The 21,595-nt window shown below is 42.5% G+C and overlaps 1 protein-coding gene and 1 non-coding gene across 2 annotated transcripts; both read right to left on the bottom strand.

Annotated features, from left to right (window-relative positions):
- Positions 1–2,398: 2,398 nt before the first annotated feature.
- Positions 2,399–21,521, bottom strand: CSKMT (citrate synthase lysine methyltransferase). Its single transcript, XM_088468380.1, has 4 exons — positions 21,433–21,521; positions 20,568–20,658; positions 12,890–13,002; positions 2,399–4,095 (listed from the first exon to the last, which is right to left on the bottom strand). The coding sequence occupies exons 2-4, from the start codon at positions 20,591–20,593 to the stop codon at positions 3,452–3,454; spliced, it is 783 nt and encodes a 260-aa protein (XP_088324506.1). The 5' UTR covers positions 20,594–20,658; positions 21,433–21,521; the 3' UTR covers positions 2,399–3,451.
- On the bottom strand, positions 20,759–20,891 carry LOC148532077 (small nucleolar RNA SNORA57). The gene has a single exon (XR_015877803.1). It is a non-coding gene; the product is annotated as a small nucleolar RNA SNORA57 (small nucleolar RNA).
- Positions 21,522–21,595: the final 74 nt, after the last annotated feature.

The following is a 21,595-nucleotide window of genomic DNA, read 5'->3' as shown; positions in this document are numbered from 1 at the left end:
CGTTCCCTCGGGAACGCCTCCGTTTAGCCAGCCACCCCCCCTGCCCGCCTCCAAAACGGGGCAAGCTGTCAATCACAATCGACAGCTGCCCCGCTTTGGTGCGAGACCCGAAGCGACAGAGCGCCCGTCGCTGGCCGGCTTTGGTGTGCGCATGCGCGGTGGGAGACCATCGACCCGCTTGCGAGCGCTGTGTGCTCGCGAGCGGGTCTGAATCAGGCCCTATGTTTTCAGCCATGCTATTGGTTACATTCTACAAATAGAATAACTTAATCTTCAATGACCGGATATGGAAGGAAGATCCAATCAGGTGTTGTATAATGGATTGAAATGATTTGGACCTACTGTTATAATTTCTGTATGACCTGTGCTGCTGTCCCTCCCTCTATCCTCTCCATCTGTTGTTTAAATGTCTATACACATTTGCTTTACCCGTTTGACAAAGAGCATTCTGATTGATGCTTTTGCCGATATTAACCACGCTGTGTTCCTAATTGGTGTAATCTAAATTTGGTAATGAACTTCACTTTTTACTTTTCAGAAAACTGCAACTGGATCAGACCGTTTAGTTAATTACCTTTAACAATTGGAGGCTCGTGAACCCAACTTTCTCCCCTCTCTCTTCCCAAGGACATGCGGGCTCCAGTCACCGACAGAGGGGTAAAACGGCCGTAAATATCTTCCTTTCCTGGTAAATTGGGGTCCTGCTTCACAGGTTGCTGAGTTGCAGAAAGGAACCTTTGAGATGAGGTAAAAAATTTTCTTTATGGTCCAATCCTACTTTTTTCACTTTCCAAAACTGTTATAGGTCTATATTTGGTTACTTTAAACATAACATAATGTTGGCTATTTTGAAATAGCCAGTAGAAGAAATTTTTATTGTGAGTTTTATTTTATTTTCACTCTGAAGTGTACAGTATTATGTGTCTAGATAGCTTACCACAGTATGCAGTTGGGAAGCCGGCGAACCTAACCCCGACAGCCGACATCCCGACTGTCATATCCCAGCAAGGGTCTAAAGATAGGCGACGTTATTCCGACGCCTTTCATTAGACATACGCCAGGAGACCGACGCCCAGCACCAGATCGAAGGGTCGCCGGGCACGGATATCTGCGGTGGGGGGGACTTAGGGTTAGACACCCCCCCAGGAGGTTAGGTTTAGGCTAGGGGAAGGGGGGGTTAGGGTTAGGCATCCCCGGGGGAAGGTTAGGGTTAGGCACCCCCCTGGACTTATGTTTAAGCAGCGGGGAAGGGGGGATTAGGGTTAGGTACTGGGGGAGGAGGTTAGGGTTAGGCACCCCTAAGGGAGGGTTAAGGTTAGGGGGTAGAATTAGGTTAGCTAATGCTTACCTGAGGACGATCGGGATTTCCACTGCGTCCGGCTGTAAATGATACCGGTTCCCTTACCACAGCTCCCTGATATTTGTAGGTGAAGGATCCTGGGTGCGAATCGACCCAGGGGTTGTAAAAAATTTGAACAAGAAGTAAACGTATTATATGAAAATTACACCCATTTATATGGTCTGTATTAGGACACTTGCAAGTGATAGATATAATGCAATATTGTGAGATCCTAATCACAGCTTGCTGATTGGATAAAGCTAGTATAAAGGACTGTCAGGACTCTGTAGCCTTACCTCCTCAGATGAAACCACATTCTGATAGCAGATACACACATATGGCTGGATCAGTTTTGCATATTTATCCACATTGGGCATTGTTTATTCAACCCTTTCAAATGGGCCATAGCTGGTTATTTCATCTCTCATCGGTTGCTGCCCTGTATGTGTGGTGGTAATGTGCCATGACACCTACCTGGTGATAGCCCTAAATCGACTACGCAGCTCAGTGTCCAAAAGCTCAGGATATTATGGGTAATTTAGGCAAGCAAGTCTCTGCATGTGTAGTTTGGATGAAACAAGTGTGACGCATAGAAGGCAGATGAAGTGGTACTTCTGTGGTACATAATTGCTCTGCATTTATTTAAATGGCAATATATACAGTCTCTCATCATTACATAAATCACAGTAGCATCTTTGACTCTTAAGGTATTAAGGGGGTCATTCAGACCCACTCGCGAGCGACAGTACGCTCGCAAGTGGGTCGATGTTCCCCACTGCGCACGACGGAGGGAGCTCCGTCGTGTGCATGCGCGAGACCCGGCGAGCGACGGGCTTTCCATCGCTCGGGGTCTCGCACCAAAGGGGGCATGCTGTCGATGTTGATTGACAGCACGCCCCCTTTGGTGGGCGTGCCTGCCAGACGGAGGCGTTCCCATGGGAATGCCTACCGTCTGAAGCCGGCCCCACTGACATCACTAGTGATGTCAGTGGGAGTGATTTTGGCTCTGATAGAGCCAAAATCACTCCAGGGCTTGTGGCTGGGAAACCCGACCGCAGGGTTTCCCTCGCAAGTCCGATGGTCGCGATGGTCAAGACCATCGCGACCATCTTTTTGGACGCTCGTATATGCTGTGGGTGGTGACCCACAGCTATACGAGCGTCCAGGAGGACGCTCCATTTTAATGGAGGATGGCCCTGATTCAGAGCGAGCTCTCTGGTCAGAGCGTCCGGCTCTGAATCAGGCCCTAAGCTCCTATAAACAGGGCCCTCTCTAACCTTTGTCTTATCTAGTTTCTAGTTCGTCAGCCTAGTCTGCACTTTTATGTGACTTTCCAATACTGCAGTTTTATGGTGCCCTACAAGCTGATGATGGATGATAGCTGACCACTGGCATCAAGAAGGTTTGGCCAAAAGGCACAAACGGATGCCATATTCTAGGTATGTTTTGCCTGTTCTATTGAAATGTAAGATATTAGTTTATGGGCATAAGGCCTGATTCAGAGACGGCCGCTAATTTGATCACAGCTGCGATTTTGCACGGACGCAGCTGCATAAATATGCTAATAGCTCCAAAGCTTACCCGAGCATAGGGACGCCCGCTACTGCCTTCTCATCTGCATCCGACGTCGTGTACCAGACTAATTATCGGTAACACGGACCAGCCATGCGCCCTTGCGGAAAGTCTGACCTGTCTCAAATATAGCGTCTCTCCTAATACGCAGGGAGCGCTCATTCTCCGTATGTGATGGCAATGGCTAATTTATGCTCGCCCATGTAACCGCATTTAAACGTTAAGACACACCTGTATTTTTCACCTCCCCATTACCTCCCCCAGCGAATGGGTTCTCTGTGCGTGCGGAATTGTAAGACGAGCACAGCGCTTGTGCAGTGCAACTTTGACGCATGCACAATAGCAAAAAAAAAATCGTCATTGCATACATCCGTTAATCGTCTGCAAACTCACTGGAAGATAGAAGCTTTGCAACTCTGTAGTGGGCACAGCCGAGGTATTGGAGCTAGCTTTCACTTATGTATTGAAGGTGACACTTTAATGATTCACAGGCATTTGGTCATTTATTGATACATATTTAGAGGGATTATCTGGGTTTTCTTAGGAGGATCGTGTCACAATATAGGCAAAGTATGCCAAGCCTTTCTTATCCCCCAGGTCATGAAATGTCACAGATGGACCTACTCCAGCTTGTTCCAAAAATGGAAGTCTAGCATCTGGATCTTCATCGGTCAGCTGAACCAATTTACCCCCTTCCTGTAGGACTCGCAGGGCTTCCTGCAGCAGTCTTCCTGCTTGCTCCCTTCCTGAGCGCAAGAGAGCGTCAGAGGTACCTTTATCCAGTACAAGCGACACGCTACCGGAGGGAAAGTCATGCAGGTCAGTAACATCACCTTCAACGTATTCCAGACGAGACTCACTGTGTTTGGGAGTAAGAGGTTCTCTGTCCAAGAGGCTATTTCTCATAGCGAGAACCGCAGGTGTTGACCGATCTATGCAGGTTATCAGCAATGGGAGGTGTGAGTCATGAAATAGGCCAAGTCCTACATCTGAAGTGCCACAACCCACATCCAGCACATGTAGCGGTGGCCCTGTGTACTTCTCAGGCGCCATTTCATGGATAAGCGATAGCAGAAAGTTTTTTAGATCTTCATAACCACAGAACCAGTCAAAATGTGTAGAGCCATTGCTGGAGTAAATGTTATCCCAAGTCATGCGATCACCCATATTGTGCCGAAGACTCTCTGTAAAATCATTACATGGGACATAAGAATAAGGGTTTGGATTTGATTGTTGCATATTAATAAACATCACTTACATATTCCAATATTCTGGTCGAACATATGGGTTAATTACTGACCCAATTAATACTTTAAATAATTGGTGCATAATTAAAAATATCCTTAAAACATGCCATGTTGTTATGCCATGTTGTTACTCAAAAATCAGAGTTCAGATAACTTTCTGTAGAGTACATGAAATAATAGGCTAGTACTGTATATGTGGCGCAATACAGATACTGTGGCTCCAGTCGCGCCAAACAGCCCCTCTCAGTGCGTCAGGTCCCGGACGACTCGGTGGCGGTGACTTTCTCGCTCAAAATGTTATTTACATGAATAAAAAACTGAAAGCAACAAAACTACTCTGCTAGATTGTACTGATCAATGTGGATGTGCAATATATATAAATCTGTGTGTGAATGAGTCTGAAGCTGTATACTAAGTATTACTTATGTAGCGGTCGTGGATTTTTCTCACGCCAAGTTCTGTTGTGTTTCATCTGCAACTTTATATTTTTTTTTCAAATATCTTTTTATTTTAGATTTTTCAGACAAGAAAAATACAAAAAAGTAACAAAAATACTCTTGTAGGTATAACAGAAATAAGTCATTTAAATATGACAGAGTAGATACAAACATACTGCTCAAAGACATAAAGACAAAAAAAAAATCGACCATGAAATATACAGTTATTTCCAAGCATCTGAAAATGATTACAGATAGGATTAAACAAAACAGAAGTAAGGAACTCTAAAAGAAGTTCCAATCTCAAAAATCACATCAAAACTGTAATGATTGAGAACCTCAAGGTTCCAGATTCTGGTACTCTATTAGATAAAAAAGAAAACAATTTATATCTTTAGCCAACTAATACAAAATAATAATATAATATAAAATATAATATTTATAATAATATAAAATAAAAAATAAAAATAGACAATATACATAATGAAGAAAAGGAAGAGAGAGAAAGGGAATAGAAGACAGAGGGGGGGGGGGGGGGAGGAGAAGGAGAGGTAAGTACCCGTATTTTTAGGTGTTTCTAGGACTGAGTCTTCTATAGTAGAGACCTTTTAATAATTTAATTCAGAAAGCTTGAACAGAAGTCATTCAGATCACTTAAGGAAAACAGACACAATATATGAGTTAAACCAGTTTTTGGAGCAAGTACCATGATGTGGTTTCAAAAATGTTATTAATATGGGATTGAGTGGAGTTATCCAAGTGAGATATATAAAAGCCCCATTTTCTCTGAAAACGTTCTACCCCTTTCTCTATATTCGGGAGAGTGTCACGCCGGTCAAAATAAAGTACTTGAAGTATCATACGTTTAACATCCCCAAGAAAAGGAGGGGTCTTTACCGTCCAATTTATGAGAACCGCTTTCTTAGCGATGGTCACTATTATCGTAAGGAGCGGAATAACTGTTTTCTTATTATGAGGGAACACATTCCAATTACTAAAGTTCGCAAAAATTAAAGCTAAGGGATCTTTTACTAAACGTATTGATAACAAATCATTTATAAAGCACATAAGTTTATCCCAGAATTTGCGGATGTGCCCACATTCCCATATATTGTGCCAAAAAGTGGCTTTAGAGGCTTTGCACTTCACACATTGTCCCGTCTCATCTAATACCATATGAGCTCTGCTACTCTGCGAAATATATGCCCTATGTAAAATCTTCACATGGACTTCCTGTAGGCGAGCCGAGTGTAGGATTTTCAGGGTGGACTCATAATATCTTAAAAGAATTTCAGGAGAATCAATTGTGGGGATATCAACTGCCCATCTCTTCGCGCATTTATGCCATAGGGATTTTGCTTTGGATGAAGTGAATTCAGTTGTCAAAAGTTTAGTTTTGTAATTATTTTGCATTGTGAACGTAAATATGGAGTCTAGTGCATCTTTTGCACCTGGGTCTGTCAAAGCAGGAGGGGTATGTTGGATAAAATGTCTGACTTGGAGATACATGAAAAATTGAGAGTTAGAAAGATTTAATTTATCCTTAAGAATTTGAAATGAAAGAAAGGTGCCGCCTGGGTCAAAAACATCTTTGATTTTTGCTAGACCTTTAGCCTTCCAAATAAGGAAGTGAGAGTTATCTAAACATAGGATTACCCCAAAGGGTGTTGTATTTTGAAGAACAGGCGTTTCGGTTGAGTCTCTGGTTAATGTTCCACCACACCTTGTAGGTGTCACGAAAAATGATATTACTGAAAATTAGATTGGAGAGCTTGGATTTAGGTGTGTGTAAAAGTGCACTTGGAGCAAAAGGAGAAAGTAATTCTGTCTCCAGAGATAGATCTGTATAAATACTATGTCCAAAACACCAATCCAACACATATCTATAAAATACAGCTGCTGAAAAGTCCTTCAGATCTGGGATGCCCAAACCACCCCTCTTCCTGTCACCCTGAAGCTTAGCTAGAGCTATTCTGGTTTTCCTGCCTCGCCATAAAAACTTGGAAGCTGCTTTTAAGTAAGCATTAATATCCTTTTGGGTAAGAGCAATAGGAAGCATTTGAATTAGATAAGCGATCTTCGGAAAGATTATACTCTTCAAAACCGCTACTCTTCCCAACAATGACAAAGGAAGTTCACGCCAATCCTCTAATTGCTTATAGATTTTCGAGAGTATTGGGGAAAAATTACAATGGTATATTTTAGTAGTCACGTCGGGGATGTAAACCCCCAAATATTTGAAAGTGTTCTGTGATCTTAAAAATTGGGAACAAACACAACAACTCAGATTTGTTAAAATTTACCCTATATCCCGAGAAAGATCCAAAGCGCTCAATATTTTCCAAAATTGAGGGTATGGAAGATTCAGGATGGGATACAAACAACAACATGTCGTCTGCAAATAGAGCCAACTTGGACTCCACTGTTCCTATCTTGATACCAGAGAACCGCTCATCATTCCTCAGTGTAACCGCCAGAGGTTCCAGTGCTAATGCGAACAGCAAGGGGGACAACGGGCAACCCTGCCTCGTCCCCCTGCCTATCACAATAGGATGAGACAGGTAACCGTTACAGGCAATCTGGGTTATTGGATTAGTATAAATAGCTGAAATTAAATTTATAAAATTATCAGGGAAGCCAAAACATCTTAGAGATTCGAAAAGATGATCCCAAGTTAGTAAATCGAACGCCTTTTCGGCATCCAAAGAGAGAAGTAAAAGGTGTCCCCCGGTTCTCTCTGAGTTCTAATCCTTGCATAATCGAAACAACTCTCCGAATATTGGTCACTGAGTGCCTACCCATGATAAAACCTGTTTGGTCCGTATGTATTACCGCTGGCAAGCATAATTTAAGGCGATCTGCCAAAATTTTTGTAAAGAGTTTATAATCCGAATTTAGTAGAGAGATAGGCCTGTAAGACCCTGGATGTTCAGGATCTCTTCCTGGTTTAGGGAGCAATTTAAGAATGGCGCTGTTAAAATAAAGTGGCAGAGATTTATTTTGAAGTATATCATTATACATTTCTAATAAAGTGTCTCCAAATTGAGGGAAGAGAATTTTCAAATATTCTCCAGTAAGGCCGTCGGGTCCTGGGGCCTTATTGGGTTTGAGAGAGCGTATAGCTCTAGAGAGTTCTGATATTGTAATAGGGGCACATAGTTTTTCTGCAGCTTCCTGACTAATCTGGGGTAAGTGTAATTGTTCCCAGAATCTATCTCTTTGTGTATAGTCTCTTTGACCGCTTGCATAAAGATCTGAATAAAACGTCCTAAGGGTTTCGGATTTTTGAGTACCAGTATGCACACGAGTACCCTTTGGATCTATCAGGGATTGGATGATATTTGTTGTACGAGGGCCACGTAATAAATTGGAGAGAAGACGCCCTGTTTTGTTGCCGAATTTGTGAAATTTAAAATCTGAGATATATTGTGATCTATCATGATAGTTTGACACAATAGAGTCAAAAGTAAATTTTTTATCTAGGTAAATTCTTTTATGTATGGGAGAGAGAGTCAGTTTGTATGTTTGGAAAGCGTCCGTTAGCTCTCGTTGGGCCTTATGGTAATTATTATAATTCTTCGTATGTTGTTTCACATACGATATTATCTCGCCTCTTATTACTGTTTTGGATGCTTGCCAGAATAGGGTAGGGTTCGTGAGCCTGTGCTCCTCATTATTAGTTTTATAGGTTTGCCAGGTGGACTCTAGCATAGATCTAAACTCAATTGAGTTAACTAAGTGTGTGGGGAATCTCCATTGTCTAGAAGAACCCTTGTCAATTTCTTCCTTAATAGTGACGCGAATTAGTGCGTGATCCGAGATACAGATTGTTTCAATATGTGCCTCTTGTACCTTGGGAAAAAGGGTAGTCGAGATTAACAAATAGTCGATTCTAGAAAGAGAGCCATGAGCCGCTGACAAACATGTGTATTCTTTTTCTAGTGGATGTAACGCTCTCCATATGTCTATAAGATCTAATTGTTTTTCAAAGGCTAAAATACCAAGTTTAGGTGGTTTAATTGGACGGGTTCTGATTGTCTGTCTGTCTAGAATCGGAGACGAAATTATGTTAAATCACCTCCCACAATAAGCCTAGTCCCAGAAGGCGAATTTAGTTTATTCAGAATTTTTTGGAAGAAAGATCTGTTATATACATTTGGAGCATAAACATTGCACAATCTGTAGTTAGAACCATTAATAGTCATATCAATTATTACAAAACGACCCTCTGGGTCTAGGACAGAAGAATGTATCACATAGGAGTGTTTTTTATGTATCAATATTACCACACCTCTTGCTTTGGAGGTAAAAGTGGCATAGGCCATAACTTTATATTGAAACATATTCAATTTATTTATTTCAGGGTCCAATAAATGGGTTTCCTGAAACATCATTAGATCAATGTGTAATTTGCGAATATAAGTAAACACCCTTTTCCTTTTAATAGGGGAATGCAACCCACCTAGGTTCCACGAACCAATATTCAATGAGCTCATTGTGTGGAAAATAAAACAGGTCTCACATTAGCAGGACTACCAAAGGTTATACCATATACAAGATCAGTAATAATAAATTCTAGAACATTTTTAAAAGACTCATGTTGCATATTAAGTACATTATCCTCATCAAGTCGGGGAGGGAAGGGTGGGTAAGTGTGAGGGAAGAGAAGAGAAAGAGGGGAAAAAAGAGAAAAGAAAACATTCAAAAAGTCATAATAATAAAAATAAAAAAAACAAAATAAAAACACAAAATTACGCTCCAAAGGGAGGCAATCTATAACTGAAGCCCTCAGGCAGCGCATGAAAACCTCTGACATGAATAGCATAAATACCCAAAACCTCAGGCAAAGACATAGAAAAAGAACAGAAAAACAATATAATACATTATGCCCGCCACGGCCCTATGATATATGTGTTGACAATTAACGTAAATAGTTAGAACGTCAAAATTCACCAATAAAGGAAAAAAGAACATTTATGAAAACCGTAGTAATTACCCTATGCAATATGCATTTTTTTATGGATACAATGAAGAAAGTCTCTAAGTCACCCCACTGAGGAGGCAGAGTGGACGGGTGGAGATGGCTGAGTTGCGTCGCCCTCCTCCGATAGAAATGCCATCGCATCTGCCGCCGTGGAAAAATCTTGATATGAGGAGCCATCAAACAATCGAAGGCGTGCAGGAAATAATAATGCAAATTTGCGGCCATCTCTGATCAGACGAGAGCACACTGGGTTGAACTCTTTACGGGCTCTGGTGACCTCGGTAGAATAGTCTTGAAACAAAAATAACTTGGTGTTTTCCCACATCAGATTGCGCCTGCGTCGAGAGGCTGACCATATGGCTTCCTTATGTGCAAAATTTAAGCATTTGAAGATGACCACCCTAGGTCTATTTGAACCTGTATCTCTAACAGGCCCCAGGCGGTGCGCTCGTTCAATTACCAAATCAGAGCTAATATCACCCAACTCCAGCAACTCAGGCAGGGACTGACGTAAGAAATGGTATAAGGCAGTTCCTTTGATAGATTCAGAAAGTCCCACTAGACGCAGGTTGTTCCTTCTGGAACGATTTTCTAAGTCATCGATCTTATTGCATAGTTGGTAATTAGACTTCTCCAGTGTTTCACATTTACTTTTAAGGATTTGTATGTCATGGAAGTTGACCCCCACTCTATTTTCAATTGTGTCCACAAGAGTTTCCACTCGTGCAACATTAGACTATAACAACATCTGTTATAGCCTGTGTAAAGATGGATGCTTGATCTTGCAGCATCGGACCCATCGTGTCTTTTATAGCCTGCACCATTGATGCATAACTTATAGGCTGTTCAGGGTTAAAAAAATGCAGGTTTAGTAGAGATCAAGTCGGAAGTCAGTAAGTTAGAGTCTTTCACCTGCGGCTCAATGACAGCGGCCATAGTGGAATCCCTGCGTCTGTCTCCCCGTTGCTTCTGATTTGATTTTCCTGGCATCAGCGGAGGGAAGAATTTCTCCATACAGTGGAGACACTCAGCAGGAGATATATTAAATAAAGAGGGGGGTCGTAAACGCCTAAAAGGCGGTTAACATATAGTCGGGGTGGCAATGGAGTAGTAATATAGATCTAATCCATATCCTGCCTAAGGTCCAGCAGATCTTCACAGCATGTCAGAAAGTGATAGCGGGCCTGTGCAGTATGTAGCAAACTGGGGCCAAACGCAGCACGCACGAGATGTGGAGGAGAAGGAAAGGACCCAGCAAGGGTGGACAGAGTCTGCCACGAGAGCTAGAAGGACAGAGAGATTAATGAGTCCCCCGTCTCCCAGTGTTTTGCACTTGAGCCGTGAGCCGCGACCAGCGCACTGCTCACCGTGCTCTCCAAATGGCGTCGGCGTCTCCTCTCAGACCCACCGCAAGACACGTACCAGAGGGCAGCTCCAGATCCTGCGGATCCCCGCGGGATGGTGAAAGTAAGTCGCGGGGGTATCACTGCAGGGTGGAGGGAGAGGGGGTACCTTAATGTGCAGCGTGTGTGGCAGCCGTGAGTCCCGCCTGTAGGCGACCGGAAATCGAGGCCGCGGCTTGATGTGTGCTTGGTGTTTGAAGGCTGCAACCCGCAGCAGTGTAAAATCTCACTGCCCGATTCCGCGGACCCCGCACCTTTGTTCTAGCAGTACACAGGCAGGTATAGTGGGTGAAAGTCAGCTGCCAAGCCTTGGCAGTAGCCGGATAATCTCCTTAATCAGCGGGAGCTCAGGCTGCGTGCATCCATCTCTTTCCTCTTTACTCTTTATACGTGTTTAAAAGTAATTCCTGTGTGTTTAAAGTATCAGCCCGGAATCTCTAGTACACCGAGTGTTGTTTTGCTGCGTCTGCGATACCAATAAGAAGCATCACTTAAAGTAAAGACGGTTCGCTGCACCTCTCGGAGTGGCTCAGTAGCACCGTATAGCGTATTGACGCTAGGTGTATGAGGACACATCAGTACATGATTTCTCTATTGTAAATATAATGCTATGGGCAACATCTCCACTTATAAAAACCTGCACTTTAGTAAATATACCCCCTAGTTTGTGTTGCACAGACTGCGCAATTGTGAGAGTGTTTGGGGACCTCTGGTCCCTTTTATTTCCACAGGTGGTGGCAAGAGAGGTGTATGGTATAACGGGCAGAGTAATAGAATATTAATTGTATTGTATTAGGATCTGCCCTCGTTACACCAGGGCTTGGTGATCTGTGCGATCACAGCCCTGACACTAGTGTAGTGCTAGTCTGGGTGATGCAGTTATTGGCGCTGACCTAGGAGCTCATTCAGACCCGCTCGCTGGCAAAAAGGGGCCGGATATTGAAATTAAGCGTTCGCACTGCGTCGTGTAAGGAGGCCCACTATGTTTTAGTGAGCTACGGCAAAGTTAACTCGCAAATGTCTAAAGACGCCCCCTTGCCACTCGCAACAGACGTCATCTCCAGGAAATGAAGGATTAATCGGGAACATCGTGAGCCATCGGAGCTGTCGCAGCTCTTAGGGTTGCCTTAGCCTGCCGCAAGCACAGCGATCAGTGCTGGCTGAAATACATGCAGGTGATGTGTACAATGACAATACTTTTCTAATTATGCACGCCCTTTAAACGGCATATTGGCGGCCAGACACGCCTGCGTTCGCACATCCACTGCCCCGTTCACAAGCACCTTCCCGTTACCACCCACAAACGGCACTATCTGTCACTCAAAGCAGCGACCTGATAGTGGCTTACGAGCTACCAAAATCATATCGCAACAAATGGCTTGCGTACGCGCACTGCAAATTATACGCATGCGCAGATGGGCGAAAATCGAATCAGGTCCCTAGTCCGAATCAAACAGGAATACCTATAGGGGTCTCTGACAAAGATGGAAATAAAAGCTCTTCCAAGCTCCATTAATAGGAAACCCAACAGTAATTCCTCTATTCTGGTGCGTCCAGGGAAGATGCTGTATTAACGCAGCCATATATGTGCACAGTGTCATAACCAGAAGCATCCAACACCCTATAGTTGGCTGCAAAATATCAGGACTTACTGGAACATGTAGATTTTGGATGCACTTTCATCAATAGTAGTGGAAGCACTGGATGCTGAACATGGCTACACTGCTAGAGACACTGTGGGGTTGATTCAATTAACAACAAAGCTCTGTACACTAACAGTGAGTTTGTCCCTCAGGAAAACCTTAATGGTTTTTCTCACAACCCATACAGGTACAAGCAAGCTTTTCCTCAAAGTAATTACCATAATATGTGTGGCCACTAAATCAGATTCCAAAATATATACCAACCTCCTTTCCTTGTAGTGCCAGCATTTCTCCCAAATGTATTTACCAGACATTGACGCAAAGGAGAAAACAGGAAGCGGTGATGCCTGAACATCAGGAACGGAGTGGATACTGACCTGCGAGTTAAAGGTACAAATAGATTTATTTGAAAATCAATTCAGATCTGTAAATGACAATAATGCAAAATTCTACAACTGATGTAATTCCCAAAACTAACATTATTTATTCACATATTCAGTATACTCTGTGTTCTGCGGTGATGTGATTGATTATATTTTCATGATTAATCAATTTTTCTGTAGTCAATATGGTGTCCAGGGAAACACTCTGTGCTGATACCTGTGCCTTGAATGTGTACCATATGGACAGAACGAGGCTATGTGGAATCCTGCAGACAAGTACTACCTTTGCATTGGAGTTTATTAGTAGACCAACTACTGCACGGCCCTTTTCATTCCTCCGAAACATCACTGGTAATTTTTATACTTTCTTCATAATAGGAACTGTGCAAAATGAAGAGTGACATCTGGGTGTCACTGATTTTACATTGCAATTATCATAAAAAATATTTACGATCACACTGGGGCGAATTCAATTCAACGCAAATTGAATAGCGCCTGGAGCGAGCTCCCGGAGCTAATCAATTCAGTGCGCTGTGTGGTCAGAGAATGCCGGTTAAGGCGCGGTAACTGGCATTCTCTGACCAAAGTGCAGGGCGCGCAGCTGTTAGCACCACGCGATACAGAAAAACAGCTGTGCGCCCAGGACTTTGGTCAGATTTCTCCTCGCAGACCCAGGAGGGGTGCGAGAAGAAACCCTTAAGCCCGCTCAAACAGCACGGTGTATTGAATAGCTTCGGGATCTCCCTCCCATCCCTATTCAACATCGCGCTGAATTGAAATCCCCCCACTATTTATTTTTTACTTCTTACTGTGTACACAATTTAGTATTTTATAAGATTATATTTTTTTTATATATTTATCCTTTACAGTGCCTATGTAATTATATTCCATTATACACCCACATTTATAAATGTTTTTTTTTTTTTTTTTTTTTAAATACATTACTTTTTTATATATATATATATATATATATATATGTATATATGTATATATATGTATATATATGTATATACACACACACACACACACACACACACACACACACACAGATTCACAGTTATCTGTCTATGAGTCTGTGTTTGAGGTGCTAAACACAGTATCTTTAGACCTCTTACCACTGATAAAGTTACCTTATTATGTATGGTATTTATGAGTACTATGAATATTATTGTTATAAAGAAATGAGTTGACTCTTTGGGGGAGATTCACAGCAGAAAACCTGTGTTTTACACACACCTCTATGTGGTGCAAACAAAGATTCAGGTTTTTTTTTTTTTCCCCCCAAACAACGTGATGAGTTATTGTTGGTATCCGGTTGATAGATCTACAGTAAAAAAAAAAAAAAAAAAAGTAGACATCAGATGTTAGACAATAGGTCAACACATTTTTTTTTTATTAGGCACTTACCAGAGGGTTAGGGACTAGAAGGGAGGGTTAGGGACTAGAAGGGAGGGTTAGGGACCTGGAGGGAGGGTTAGGGTGAAGAATAGGGTTAGAGATTTTTTTTTTTTTTTATAAATCTGGCATCTACCTAGACAATGTCAACCTTTTTACTGTAGATCTATTAATCCACAACCGTTATTGTTTGACATCTTCCAGCTCTTGGAGATGTTGCCAGACAGACAGGTGAATTAGAAGTATTGTCCATTGACACAAAACCTAAGAAATTTCCTTCATTAAGCAGAAATATGAAAATAAATATACTGAAAATCTATTGCGGTGAGAATCTTTGCTGTTGGCCAGGATGGAGTTCAGATTCCATGCAAAACTGGCAGGTATTGGAAAATTTGTTGAGTCTTCGTAACTCCAGAATAGTGCAAAAGGTTTCTTAAGATTTTCTGACAAGAAACAGATGGGAATGTAGACTTTAAAGCTGGCCATACACTAGATCAGGGGTTCCCAACCACAGTCCTTAAAGTACACTAACAGTCCAGGTTTTAGTGATATCTATGCTTGAGCACAGATGGTTAAATCAAAATAAGTGCTCAAGTATGGCTCTCTTTAAAACCTGGACTGTTAAGCTGCCCATCCACTACAAGATGTGGTGACGATGGCACGATTACGACATCCTAATCATGCAGTCGTTCCTCTAGGGGTGAAGTGCATACCCCGAACGTTCAGTGTATGCAGATCAATCATGCCCGAACATAGCACTTGACGGCAGTCATCAGGACTGCCATGTTCGGGCGATGATAGATGTTAAAAACGACCAGCGGGCACGCACATCACTGGTCGTTTTTAAAAATTTTCTGCCCGATTTGCAAGCGATTGCACGATAACATAGTTATCGTGCAATTGCCCGTCAAAATCACCTAGTAGATGGGCAGCATTAGTGTGCCTTGAGGACCATGGCTGGGAACCACTGCCCTAGACCAACTTTCATCCAACTAGTCAGGTGGTTGGAATAAAAATCTGATGCTGTATGGGAGCAAATGACAATCAGCCATTTGCTCCCAAACACCAGAAAACAAGACAGCAACACTTGTTTCTGTTCGATTTAAACACTTTGTCTGAACGACAGTTTTTGTCTATTTTCTCATGTTTGTGAGCAAATGGCTGATTGTCATTTGCTTCCATACAGCATCAGATTTTCATTTCAACTAGTTTGATGGAAGTTATGCTGGGTACACACTGGCCGATCAATTGATCGGTCAATATATCGTGCCTGTCGGCCAGTGTGTACAGACGATAGGTCTGTGAACGACATCAGACATATTGCATTGGCTGTGCTGCACAGCCAATGAACAGATATGTCTGCAGACATATCTGTCCATTGGCAAGTGTGTACGGCCAATCAGTACACAGGGGCGCTAAAGGGGGGAGAGGGGAGAAACAGTCTCCTAAACCAGAGGGGGGTAAGCAATCCACAGTGCCCCCCTCCCCAGCGTCGCAAATGTTTTTTATTTTATCCACACCCCCAGGCTGGCCCAACCCACAGTAGCAACAAATTGTCGTTCAGTGTGTATGAACGACCATAATCTGCAGATATATCGCTATAGTATGTACCCTCCTTAAGTCTAGTGTATAGCCAGCTTCACCACCCTGATCCAAGTGAATAGAATAGAACAATGCTGGACAGTACAGAGTCATTAGACACTAATGAAGCTGTAACCAAAATTACAATAAGACACAAAAGATATTTCATGACTTAAGAAGGCTGCCTAGAGGTAAAAGGAATAGTCTTCCTGAATTCTACTCCTTGAATTTCTTAGCTATTGCTGTGAAAGAGGAAGTAGTGAAACTCTGCTCTGTCCTTTAGGTAGTCTGTTAGATTGTTCACCAGAAGAGTTTAGAATCATGGAATTTACTGCTTCTACAAACAGAACAGTCCCTTCAGAAGGAAGATTACCTGTACCATTTTTTTCTGGGCATCTGCTGTGCAGGGGCTCCTGGCCACTATTGTAATGACATAGGTCTTATTGATGAAGCAATGGTGTATAAGCAAGCTTCACAGAATATACACACCTTTGTATAATTCCTATATGTAGTATGCAATGTTCCTCCGCATAGTCCAAAGGGGGTTTGAATAATGAAGCTATGGAAATACTATACTTCCATGAAATTTCTCAAGAAATGAATTAAAATAATTCTCCATTTTCCTATCCATGGTGTCTCCAAGAGGACCTCCAACTTTATCCAGAACTGTAGTTCTATTCCACATGCTAGCTGTGGCTGCATCCCCTATAGTAACTAGGCTCCATTTTTATATGGACACAGATCATTCAAGTCCCATAGTATTGGTCTGATGTTTCTCCATTTGTTTCCACAACCTGATATGGCAGGAACACTTCTTTCAGCCATATCAATGACAGTGGCTATTACTTTCATACATAGCCAGAGATCTAGAATGGCATCAGTAAAACATCAGCTTAAGGCAGAGGGTAGCCAACCCTGGTCCTCAAGAGCTACCAACAGTGCATGTTTTCCAGGTCTCCTCACAGAATCACAAGTGTAATAATTAACTCCACCTGTGGATCTTTCAAATGTGTTACTGAGTAATGAATACACCTGTGCACCAGCTAGGTGGTCTGGAAAACATGATCTGTTAGTAACCCTTGAGGACAGACGTTGGCTACCCCTGCTTTATTGTGATTAAATAGCAGACAATTAGCTTTACTTTAAAACTCAATTATTATGCCATACTCCACTTTCATACTGAAAAGGAAATGGTGTATATGTATTTTTATTTTAAGTTAGTAAGATAAAATCACCTTGTTAGCTCTCGAGGATCGAGGTTGGCTACCCCTGGCTTAAGGAGTCTAGATGCTGTCGTAGTTTTTCCAGAACCTCCCCTAGTGACCTTTTGCACAGCACCTGAAGAATGCCATTCTGCAGAGTCCCTTTATCTCTCCCCTCCCTATCATTTATAAATAAGATCACCACAGAGAAATCTCACACACCACCTTTAATTTCATAGCTGATCACATCCCCATACTATTACATAGGGACTCTGATCTGGGTGCAATTCATAAAACTGCAAAGCTATGCTTATTTGCTCCAAAAACTGGGACACCACCTCAGATTGTGTTACACTTACCAGCAATATGCAGTCTTATGTACATGCATAGAAGGCACATTTTTATTGAGCATGTGCAGCTCACAAGTGCCCAGTAGGGAGCTGCCATGAAGTGTTTACTATGCAGATTCTCCGGCCAGAGCAGTATAATTTTAAAGTGTCCCACCCGCAAAGCCTACCACCAGATCATTGTATTACATTGTAGTGATAAGTTGTTTGAAGTCACTGGTAAGTAGCAATACTAAGTGCATCACTGCACTTATAAATAGATGCTCATTCAGGTGACCATCTTTCACATCTGGACCTTACACCTTGTTTATCCTCCCTGGTAATGTAGATGTTAAGCACAGCATTATGAATATCCAGTCATATGGAGACTACAGAATTATAGCAGTCACATGATTACACCAGATTATACTACAGGTAGTACTCTATATACTTATATTCATAGAGTCACAGGGGATGCTTCCCAGAACACAGACGCTATTAAAAACGGAAACACTCCATCTTTAGTATATTTAACATACCGTGATGCTTTGCTTTCTAATCAACCTCTATTAATTTGCAGAAGACAGACAGCAGTAAAATATTTCACACCTTACAGGCAGATATATTCAGCCTGCTCCATCTTCCCAGGAGACTTAGGAGTCCATGTATTAATAATTACGGTACTGCTGCAACTATTAACAGTCCAACTCACTGGGGATATTTACATTTTTAAAAATATCCCAGCTATGTACTACCAGGACCTTGCAAGGACAGCAGTTGGGGTAACCGCTGTCCCCACAAGTTATATCCCCAGCATTTAGGAAAAGCTTCGCTTTTTGGAGTTTAGTACACAAGGGTCAGGTCGTAGTCCCCATTGATATTAACGCGAACTGCGATCTGAAGTGCCAATTAGCACCGTCAGATTTCTGTGAAATCTCCTGCATTGTGCCATTAGTACATATCTATACATAAAATTATGCAGACACTGCAGTTTCTGCATAATTCTATGTAAAAATCAGCTTGATAGCCCTTAAGTTGCCTACACACTAGGCCACAGGTTCTCAAACTCTGTCCTCAGGACCCTGAACAGTGCATGTTTTCCATGTCTCCTCACAGAATCAAAAGTGAAATTAGCTCCATCTGTGGATCTTTTAAAATGTGTCAGTGAGTAATGACTACACCTGTGCACCTGCTGGGTGACCTGGAAAATGTGACCTGTGTGGGGTCGTGAGGACAGAGTTTGAGAACCACTCCACTAGGAGATCTGGTGATGAGGCGAAAGTGTCAGATTTCTCCCCCGGCAGCCGTGGGCACGATTTGGTGTAAAAACTATCCAACTTGACCCATGATCTATTGTGCATCCGAACTATTCCAGTGCATAGTGACAGATTTTCATAGCTTGCCTGCAGCAGGCAAATCTGGAGATGCGATTTACGACCTGGGGTTACGTGCATCGGCATGATTGGACTCACCATTAGGACATTTTACACGATCTGTTGTTGGAATGCATTGTAATCGGGCAGATCGTGTAAAAAATTTTTTAAAAATCGCCTACTGTAGGCACACCAACATGTTTAAGAATTCATTGATACTTAAGGGTTATCAATTAAACTTAAGTGACTACTACACCATAAGCACTCTTGTTTTTTTTCAATTTTTAAACATTTTGTAATGGCAACACTATGTAGTGCTTTATTGTGAGAAAAGCTGCCAGCACTGCCGCAATCTTAATGCATCAGTGTTTCCAATCTAGACTGTAGCAGGACATCCAGAGAACTGTGTATTGAGTTAATAGGACCCATAGCCCCAATGCTCGGGGTCAGCAGATCCAAACATTATGCTATGAGTGCATATACACAATTTTAAAGCAGTCATCTAGAATAGATTAAACATACATCAGTTTTGTTCAAACCAGTTTATTTATAACATGACAACATATAACAGGACAAGCCTCCACATTCAGTAGGGCCAAATATCTAAGAAAGGCAAATCTTTATGGGATATTTGATTTCAACTCTATACAGAAACCAAGCCACTATCTATTTGGATAGATTTATTCAAACAATTCAGTAACAAATGACCCTGTAGTATAACACTTAAACTGAAGTGATTTGGCCTTTTAGCCACTGCAAGAGTGCATTTACCAGAGTTAACACATGCAAGTGTATGGTACATGATCCTATACATCAAGGGTGGGGAACCTTTTTTCTGCCAAGGGCCATTTTGATATATATAACATTCACGGGCCTGATGCAGACCATGCCCCCTGTAAATGACATCACAAGGGGCGGTGACACTTGCCAGTGATTACAGCAATGCCCAGAGCAACCTCAAGATGCTCCAGGGAGCTGCAAGAGCAGCGGTGTGACTGACGGGTCCCAAGGACGCTCCAGGAGGCACTGCTTCATAGATTCTGGTTGCAAGGTGCCATTCTAGCCAGATGAGGTTAGCAGAAAAAAAGCTCAGGAGGGCCATACCAAATTATTCCAAGGGCCTTATACAGCCCCCGGGCCTGAGGTTCCCCGTCTCTGATATACATGCATTCAGAAGCAGCATTGCAAGTGCTACCTGCTCTATTTTTGCAGACTAGCCAAGTAAACTGCACTGAATCATTTGGAGCAGCCTCCACAAACAGTACAATGGCTGCTTAACCACCATATGCACCCTTTCAACTTGAACATGTTAAACAATGGTGATTACACTTCCATTGTTCAAGGAACCCAGCTTTAGGGCACATACATACCCCTTGGCATTTATATTCCTGCAGTAGTGTCTTTATGTTACAAGGAACCAATTTCTACATCTGTAGCAGTGACTTCTGTTCTCTTACTATCCACCTACAGTATATTCCAGTATCATTGACTAATAAGCATTATAGTTTTAATTAACTACCATTTGAGATCTCAGGTGATGCGATACTGGAAAAGGGTCTTGCTAATAAGTTAGCTCTCCCAAAGTAAACCCACCCCTAAACAGATTAGTGTAAACCCACTTTACAAACCAGGGAATACTGTATAATCACCCTGAACAATTCCAGCCTCAGCTCTATACAGACCTATATTTTGTAAAGATAATGAACATTTCTGTTCAGACGTTCATATCCAGACAGTACAGGTCAGCGACTTGTTCTCACCTCTCAAGAGCACCTGAAACACAAGAGGATTATGATTAGACAATTGGAAGACAGACTACATCTGTATAACAAACCATGCTACCTCCCCCATGGGTTACAGCATCACTACATCAAAGTGTTCCAGTGATTGAGGATAGAACCAGCCCAGGTCAGAGCTGGCACCGAAGACATAGCACCGGGTATCATATACCTCCGTACATAACACACAGGGGTACAGACAACACCCTGTATGCCAAGAAATGGAGGCTTAGTATAAGCATCAACTGTACACTACCCACATACTGCCCCACCAGCCAGACCACACATGGACCAGCCCCATAGAACCATTATAAGCTGTTTACTACTGCTGTGCTTTGGGTTTGAAAACTACAAACAAGTTAACCCACGGGCCTATGATTGTCATATGAACAGATCACACTGAAAACATGGCATCACATCAATATAGCAGCCAAAACATCACATGCTTGTACAGGAGAAGAACAATACCGATATTTCTTTTGTTTGTGTAACTGGATTAAATCCAGTCAGCCTGCCATCCCTGCCATGTGTGCGGCGCACTACCAGCGTAATCTTGGAACATCCTGTACAGTGTATATATAGCATTGGTGTACTAATAAATACTGAGACAGCTGGTGCATCTCCCATTCCCTACCTCTGACTAGCAGTAACCTCCTGCATCACCCGGCCCGCACCTTACCATTAGGGTGCCTAATGTGCTGCCCGTAAGCCTGTCTGCTGTTACCCCCGTCCCTTACGCAGCTATAACTAGGTCGGGGTCTGTACTCACCACTGTCCGGTGTGCGCCGCTTGTGGTCTAATGGATAACGCACTGGCCCCGTAAACCTGTGACGCAAATCCAGACTCATATCCAGCGTGTAAGAGACAGAGGAGTGGCCGGTCCGCCTTTATATAATACCCCTCTATAGACACGCCCTCAGGCCGGCGCTGTC

Source organism: Taudactylus pleione, unplaced genomic scaffold (assembly GCF_031769625.1).
Source record: "Taudactylus pleione unplaced genomic scaffold, aTauple2 ptg000085l, whole genome shotgun sequence".
Lineage (NCBI taxonomy): Eukaryota > Metazoa > Chordata > Amphibia > Anura > Myobatrachidae > Taudactylus > Taudactylus pleione.
Note: the sequence above shows the minus strand (reverse complement) of the source record. Positions and strands in the feature narration are given on the sequence as shown.

Bases quoted from the DNA above. Each gene is read 5' to 3' on its own strand.
- CSKMT (XM_088468380.1), bottom strand. From the start codon at position 20,593: ATGTTCATTATCTTTACAAAATATAG. The intron at 13,003-20,567 runs GTCTGTATAGAG...TTTAACTCGCAG, and splicing joins ATTATCTTTACAAAATATAG to GTCAGTATCCACTCCGTTCC. The intron at 4,096-12,889 runs GTTGGTATATAT...ATGATTTTACAG, and splicing joins TGGCACTACAAGGAAAGGAG to AGAGTCTTCGGCACAATATG.